The following is a 7,787-nucleotide window of genomic DNA, read 5'->3' as shown; positions in this document are numbered from 1 at the left end:
CTTCTTTCCTCGTGGGCAGGAAGCACACCAGCAGCGTGCGTTGCGTGATTCTACTGTGTTTTGCACTTGACTGGGTGGATAGTTGACCGGAAGAAGTCGCAATGGCTCTATTTGCAGTATTCCTATCTAATATTTTGGAAATTTATAATTCTTCTGTTTTACTGGACGGAATTTCAATGAATTGTCTTTTCTTTTTTTATAGTCATTTCACCTCGAAACGAGTATTGATACTAGGTATCAAAAAACAGAAAAAAGTAATAAATAGAAATGAATAACGAAATAGTGGATTCCATCGTTCCAATTCTTATTGAGACTCGAACTCATAGGGAAGAAAATCGATTTATGGATGGAATCAAATATGCAGTATTTACAAACAAAGGTTGATCAAAATGATTTATTTGATATTATGGATGACTTTACAATTAATTCCAATTAAATCGACTAATCGGGTCTATTTTTCACACTCATAGGAGTTCATATATTATACATAGTATTTGGATGAAATAGAGTAATTAGTAAGGAAAAATCGAGACCCGTCATGATTCAAGGTGTGATAAGGCCCCCAAACATCAGCATGAATCAAGGAAAAAATGTCATTTGCTCGAGAAGTGCTATCTTGGAAAGGATTACGTGTTTGTTTTGCCAAGGGACAAATGGGACATTCAGGACAAGGAAAGGATGCACTGTGACCTAATCTTTCATGATTAAGAAAATTCATATCGCTGGTAGTAGCATTACACAATGATTCAACAGGAGATAATCTAAGAGAATGTGGAAATTCCATCCAAAAATACAATCCTTGATTTACTCTACCCAAGCCCATCAGTTTGCTAGTCGAAGGGGCCTGAAAGAAGCATTTATCAAACTGGAAAAGGATTTGACATGAATTTTCTTCACAAGCTCGGGCAACTGAGATTAGATTGAATTGGAAATTAGGAACATAAAGCACATTTCGAAGGTGATGAGGGAACTAAGGTTCACAGTGCCCGTCATGGTGACCCTAGTGGCATGTCCATTCGGAAGTTGTATTGATGTTGGGAAAGACAGCTTAGTAATATCGGAAATGAAAGTTTTATCACAGACTATGTGGTCACTAGCACCCGAATCAATAATCCATGCACTTTTCGATATTGAATTCATTAGACAATATGACGCACTTTTGTGAAACTTCCACCCTTATTTGTAGCATCCAATTTCTTCAATGCTTCCACCAGCTCGTGATATTGCTCATGGGTAATTGATTTTCCCATGGGTTGACCCAACACCGAAAGGCGAGGAAAATTTTCCTTTTTCTTTTTCTCCTGGTTTTCCATGCAATTTCCAGCAGTTTTCAATTGTATGATGCGGTCGTTTACAATAATCACAATACATTTACCTTTCCCTTTTGGCCCATTAATTTTTGCACCGAATGAAGGCTTTGTGGGTCATTTGAAGAGCTTGGGCCGAAATAGGCCCATACGAACCATCTGATCCGGCAAAGAAATTGCCACGCGAAATAGGCCCATCTGGCCCATGGAAGTGCACTGATCATGAGCCGTCCGATCCAGCAAAGTTGAAGCCATGCGGACCGTCAGATCTTGTCGCTCCCAGGAAGAGATGATGGCCGTCCGATTGCTGGAAACAATCTGCACCGTCCGTCGACTTCTTTATAAACGATCTAGGGTTTTCAAACCTAGATCCACCTCTCTCCCTCTCCCCGTGTTCTTCGAGTGGTGGATTTGGCTCCTTGCCATTAGAGCGATTCCGTCTCCTCCCTTGCCATGGTCCACCGATCTTTGTTGGCTTTCCTCCTGTATGGCGAGTTGATAGATTTGGCCGAGACTTGGCATGGGCTCCACGGTGAGTACTTGAGATTGGAACTCCAGGTACGTTTCATTGAGGATGAGGAGAAACCTCGTCGTCTTCTCTCTTTCTTGCATTTTCTTGTACTGTTGCTGGACGTAATCGGGCTAGTCGAACTTTTCTTCGGCTGCTTCCAATTCGTTCCACAAAGAAAGTTTGTTGAATACCGTCGCGATAGTCATATTTCCCTTTCGAGATCTGAAATCTATTGGGTAAGTGAGAAAATTTTAACCCGATCAAGTTTTCCAAACATCTCTTGTATATTTTCCCACATTTTCTTCAAATCCTCCGTCGGGGAAGCACGGCCGCCACTGGCCTGTCGTGCGTTGCCAATCCAGGTTCTGACTAACTGGTTGCATCGCCTCCAAAGCCGTGCTATTCGCTCGTCGAATGGAGTCGGGAACATTCCTTCGATGAAAACCTCTTTGTCCTTTGTTACTAGTGCCCGCCGGAATTCGCGCGACCAACTCGAATAGTTGTCAGCACCCGTTAATTGCTGACTGATGATTTTTAACTCTGGTCTGTTGCCATTTGTTGTGTAAAGAGGATCGCCAGGTTTCGGCCGACCACTGGCAACAAGGATCTGATATGGAAAAAAATTGGGTGTAGGGTTCGGGTAGAGATTTGTTCCCTGACCCGGACCGCTCAACCCAAATCTCGTGACCCGCATTGTGGAAAACCCGGGTAGGGATTCGTTCCCCCATACCAGTCCAGTTGCTCCGCCCCGTCACCGCTTCTCGGGGCGGTGGTTGGATTTGCCCCTTCACCAGTTGGTAGACCTCCATCGGCTCGCACGCTGCTTTGGTAGCCAAGCGATGATGCATTGGGGATCGGCCCATGGAACCATGGATACGGCATCCATTGGTAAGGGTAGCCCGCGAAAAGTTGCCCCGGATTAGCCTGAGCCTGTTGTTGCCATTGCGCGTGTTGCACTTGAGTCTGGATCTGTTGTTCCTATTGTTCTGATGCAGGAATTACAGTGGATGAGTCTTGGTCTCCTTTGGCTTGCAGCGATGCTCCTGGTGCAAATTGGTCGACTGGAGTTGAGGTAGGGTCTTGCAGCTTTGTCATATTGAAAAAAACTGATTCCTCCGGTAACTCTTTCTGCAGATTTGGTTCCTCAATTAGGCAATCAAAAGAATGATTCCTACTGACAACACTTCTCTCGGAATTTGGAGTTCCTTTGCGAGGTAGTCGAAGCGGAAGCAAAAGTCAATTCAGAACCACAGACGACTCTGATACCATGTCACAAAAGGAGATGCAGCAAAGTAGTGTATCTACTGGATTCGTGAGGAACCGATGATGAAGAAGAAGAAGTCGTTTCTTTATTCAATTGACTTGTAATTTATGTACAGTATCATGTATTTAATTACAAAGAAAGAATTAATAAAGGAAAAGAAATATTCTCTTATCTTTTCCTATCTTTCTAATCCTAAAATAAACTTGATTGCTTATCATACAAAATTATAGAATCATATCTTCCAACATAATTCGAAGCTGTGGCAAGAGGCCGCGGAGAGGTTGGCGTCGGTGCTGAATGACGATCGGTTTTCTCGATTAAGGGGAAGACCAAGCATAGGCTGTGGCTCGAGTTGTGCGATTTGCTCACGAAGCATGCCATGAAGGGTCAAAGCGGCTTGGGATGAAACTTGTTGGCCAAATGTTTTGTCAATGCGCTTTACGGAAATAGTCCAATTAATCCTAAATTTGTTACACAATTGTCGATTCTATCTAAAAAATTTCAATTTTGCCAATTTAACCTTTGCGAAAATACGTTGTCTTTCCGGCTAATTTTTGCTAAAAATCACTAACGTAATAATCTAGTCATTACCGTCGCGGTGATTTTCAATAAAAATTGTCCATAATGACTACATTAGAATTTTGCACAGGGACTAAATTAGCAAAATTTAAAAAAAAAAAAAATTAGGAATGAATTCGCATTTCTACAGTAGGTTTAGGATTAATAAGGTAATTTTCCCACAAGTTTAATGTTCAATGAAGCTAGATATTATATGGATTCCAAGCAAACCAGAACTCTTCAGCTCTTCAGTTTAAGGATCACATAGCTCCGATTTTGATCACTAGCTGACATTACCCTTCCATTTAAATGCGAAGCTTATCCAAATTGAATTGTTCAGTCATTGACTTGATCACTAACTGACATTTAATTGCCACTGGCATAGATGGCTTCTTATCAAGTCTGAAGAAGGTAAATCATATCTGGGAATCATACTAAGCTGGAAATACTTTGTCTTGTGCCAATGCTCATGCTTCTCTTGGGGGAGTCTATATTTGGTAATGATATCTTTCATCCAAAAACCCAAGAAATCGAATCTTCAAAATGCAACGGTGATGAGAGTGATGACAATTACATGGTAGTTCTCCTTAATTATAACAGTTCAGCCATGTAAATTAGAACAAATTGTTGCGTCGATTATGTTCTGTCAAAAGTGTACATTCTAAACCCCTAATTTGCAGCCTAAAATCAATGTATAAAGTGGAGCAGCCCATTCGACCCTTTGTTCAGAGTGGACTAAAGCCATCCTTGAATTGAATTAACACTAAAATCTTAAAAAATAACAACAAAGTCATCTCCAAAAGGGAAAATAAAAATGAATATAAATGGTCGTCATCTTCCTTCGACCATTGTATTAGTGATAGTGTTAACAGGACCAGATGCTTTCTTGCTGTAATGGAATAGAACGATTTGGCATTTCAGATTGGAAAGTGAACATAGGCTGCCTCGGCCGAGGAAGATCTCGACTCACCACTTAACATCAAAACCACATTCGACATGTTTGGTCTATCCGTGGCATGGTCCTGAACACAGAGAAGCCCAACATGGATGCATCTTGTTATCTCCAAAGGAGAGCTAACAACCATTGCTACATCCATTAGGTCCAATGCTTTGCCATCACTCCACAATTGCCATGCCTGTAAGTGAGAACACTGTCAGAATATTGCAGCAAACTTACGATATTGATTAAGTTTGCAATTTGGGACTTACGTAGGAAAGAAGATTCAGATATCCCTGGTCATACAGGGACGTGTTCTTTTTGCCGCTTACTATCTCCAATAGCAACACTCCGAAGCTATAGACATCAGACCTCTCGGAAAATATTCTACCCATGGCATACTCAAGAGACATATAACCACTGCAGTTAAGTTAAACATGTTATCTACTCTTTGATTGTATCAATAGACAATGGGGATAAAACATGCATGAACAGAGATGTTCATTGTGGTAAATCAATCATTTTTGTCTGCTTGAAGAGATTGACTCAATGAATTGATAATTCAAATAGGCCTAGAGAGCTTACAAGTGTTCCAACAATTTTTGACTGTTCACCAAAACTTGAGTGCCCTCAAACATTCGTGCTAGCCCAAAATCTGAAATTTTCGGGTTCATCTTTTCATCCAAGAGAATGTTGCTTACTTTCAAGTCTCGATGTATGACCCTAAGGCAAGAATCTCGATGGAGGTAGAGCAGCCCCTTGCAATCCCCTGAATTATTTGAAATCGTTTGCCCCAGTCAAGTTCTGCCTTCTTTCTTGAATCTAACAACCATGACAGACAGGAATAGTTTTCAAGTTTTAATGCTATGGCAGAAAATAAATTATAGAAAAATAGTTATACCGAGATAAAAAAGACCAACCAAAAAGAAAGGTGTCCAAGCTTTTATTCGACAAGTACTCATATACCAAAATCTTTTCTTCTCCTTCAATGCAGTAACCCATGAGTTTAACAAGATTTCGATGTTGGAGTTTCGATATAAGGATGATCTCATTCTTGAACTCTTCAACGCCTTGGGCTGAGGCACTGGAAAGTCTTTTCACACCTACCTCTTTCCCATCTTTCAGCTTCCCCTGTTTCGCAATTCACATAGCTTTAAGACCTTGAAATATTTTCATTGACAATGTCCTGCAGAATGGCCATACCTTATAAACAGAGCCAAACCCTCCTTGCCCAAGTTTACTTGTCGTGCTGAACTTGTTTGTAGCAAGCAGTATGCTATCAAAACTATAAAGGGTCAATTCTGGCAAATCATCTTGCTTCAACTGCTCTTGCCATGCATTTCCTTGTGTCGGCTCAGTCGATTTTTCCAGTGTATCTACTGAATCAAGGAGCCTTCGAATTTTGCTCAAGTTTCCTGTGTTTATCATTGAGGAAGAATTAGCTTACTTTTTCATAGCGTGCACAATCCTCTGATAACACTGATATAGCTTTTCAATAGTACCTGTTTTGTTAGCTCTCCATTTGCAAAGAACAAAAACAAATACTGCAAAGAACATAATCCCTGCAATAGTACTCAGGCTGATGATAACTGCTCTGTGTCGCGATCCTCCTGAAATGGGAAAGAGAGTTATGTAAAAGATGATTGGTGTTGACTCAACTCATCTTAATGAAACAATTTCTAACCTGCTTTTATATGTGCGACTCGAACAAATAGATCTTCCCCAGCTGTGGGAAATTCCTCAAGATCAATGAGGTCTTTACTCCAAACCATACACCCAATGGTGCTGACGTAAGAATAAGCCAAGCAAGAACAATTGCTCCGGCACCAGCTTTCACATCCTTCTTCATCTTCAACGTCTGATACATAGTCCCCAGAGTCGGGTAGTTTCATCTGGCTCATTTGCCAAAATGCATCTTTCTTTACATTTGTAGAAATCGATGTGCTTGTGTTTTCTGGCAATTCAATTCCATCTCTCTTACACATCCTCTGATCCAGTTTCCACCGTTCCATTCTTCATTTGACTTTGGCACAAACCCATCTATGCATCTGCAAATAGGCGAATTCAATGAGTTACAAACTCCAAATGGACCACAAGTTCCATAAATCTCACAAGTATTGTTCGGTGCTGCCCACTCCATCAACCATACCTTAGCTCCATCATCCCAGCGCATTATCGTGAGAGATCCTCTGGGAGAAATGAACATGTATAGAAAGATATCGTATCTATTTATCGAATAGTAAGTGGTTCCCTGCTGAGGATCCTGCTGGACAGTGAAGCCAGTCTTGTATGATTGGTCCATGTTTGGTATGCCAATAAATTTCGATTTGTCCCATTGCCCACCTCTCCAGTAAGGAGTCGAACCATTCCAAGTGAAAGGTTGAGGCGGCGTCCCGGATGTCATTCCAGTCGAGAAACTTCCAGGGAATGGATCACTGTCGCTTCTCCAGGAAATTAAAGACTTTTTCACTCCAGTCCTGACATTTAATCCTACCTCCATTGTTGGAAGAAGAGTGTCTGTCGGATCCTCGAAGCTTCCCCATATTTCGCCATAATTGCCATCTTGCAGAACAAAATTCCCACTATCTAATAGCACCGCCGACGTGTAATTGGACCGACTATAGACATTGGTAGACCAAACTATATTTTCTTGTCCATCCATGAGCTTCAAATTCCCATCACTGCCTATCGTTAATTTTGCAGACTGATCCGTGTACGCAAGCGGCCGTTCCCTATTGGCCACCCACGATCTTAGAAGGCGTCAAGTTCTTGTACCTTATGGCAATATACTGATTTTCTGACCCACTCAGCGTGAAGAACCCAAGCTCGAATATATTGCCAGAGGAGACGAGAGTTTGGTTCGGGAAGAGCGGCTCCGATGGAGTAATATTGTAAGCTACACCGCTGGCCCTATGACTTGCCTGCAGAAGGCAGAAGATGACCAAGCAAGAGCACCAAGAAATCATGAGCCGCGTGATAAGAATGACTGAATGAACCTAGTGAGTTTGGTGGGTCGGTTGATTCTGCACTTTCTGCAGATTTAAGGATAGATGAACTAGATTTCCGATGAACCAAGAAGCCTTGGTCCTCAAAGGGGGCTGAAACACGAGGGTTTTCAGAAGACCGCATCTTCATTGACTCTTATTCCTCGCCGCTCATAGTTGCACAGTTCTGTCCACAAATTCGATTCCTCGCGTGTTATCCAAAACA

General features: G+C 41.6%; 1 protein-coding gene across 5 annotated transcripts in view; it reads right to left on the bottom strand.

Moving 5' to 3' along the window:
• The window catches only part of LOC104445354 (G-type lectin S-receptor-like serine/threonine-protein kinase At1g61480), a 21,984-nt gene extending 14,666 nt beyond the window's left edge, over nt 1-7,318 (bottom strand). Inside the window, exons 1-7 of one of the 5 annotated variants that reach the window (XR_005550894.1) lie at nt 6,262-7,318; nt 6,080-6,187; nt 5,781-5,992; nt 5,544-5,708; nt 5,279-5,399; nt 4,850-4,997; nt 4,536-4,776 (exon numbers count right to left, since the gene is read on the bottom strand). Coding sequence is in view for 3 of the 5 variants with exons in the window: in XM_039312138.1 (XP_039168072.1) it covers nt 5,281-5,399; nt 5,498-5,708; nt 5,781-5,992; nt 6,080-6,187; nt 6,262-6,589 (978 nt within the window). In the remaining 2 variants the exon portion in view is untranslated. Of the gene's footprint in view, nt 1-4,535; nt 4,777-4,849; nt 4,998-5,278; nt 5,400-5,497; nt 5,709-5,780; nt 5,993-6,079; nt 6,188-6,261 lie in introns of those variants that run through there. The other 4 variants (XR_005550893.1, XM_039312138.1, XM_039312137.1 and 1 more) reach the window with 4 other exon arrangements.
• Between the last annotated feature and the right edge of the window lie 469 nt (nt 7,319-7,787).

The sequence above is a fragment of the Eucalyptus grandis genome, chromosome 5 (genome assembly GCF_016545825.1).
Source record: "Eucalyptus grandis isolate ANBG69807.140 chromosome 5, ASM1654582v1, whole genome shotgun sequence".
NCBI lineage: Eukaryota > Viridiplantae > Streptophyta > Magnoliopsida > Myrtales > Myrtaceae > Eucalyptus > Eucalyptus grandis.
The sequence above is the reverse complement of the archived record's forward strand: the minus strand, read 5'-3'. Positions and strand labels throughout refer to the sequence as shown.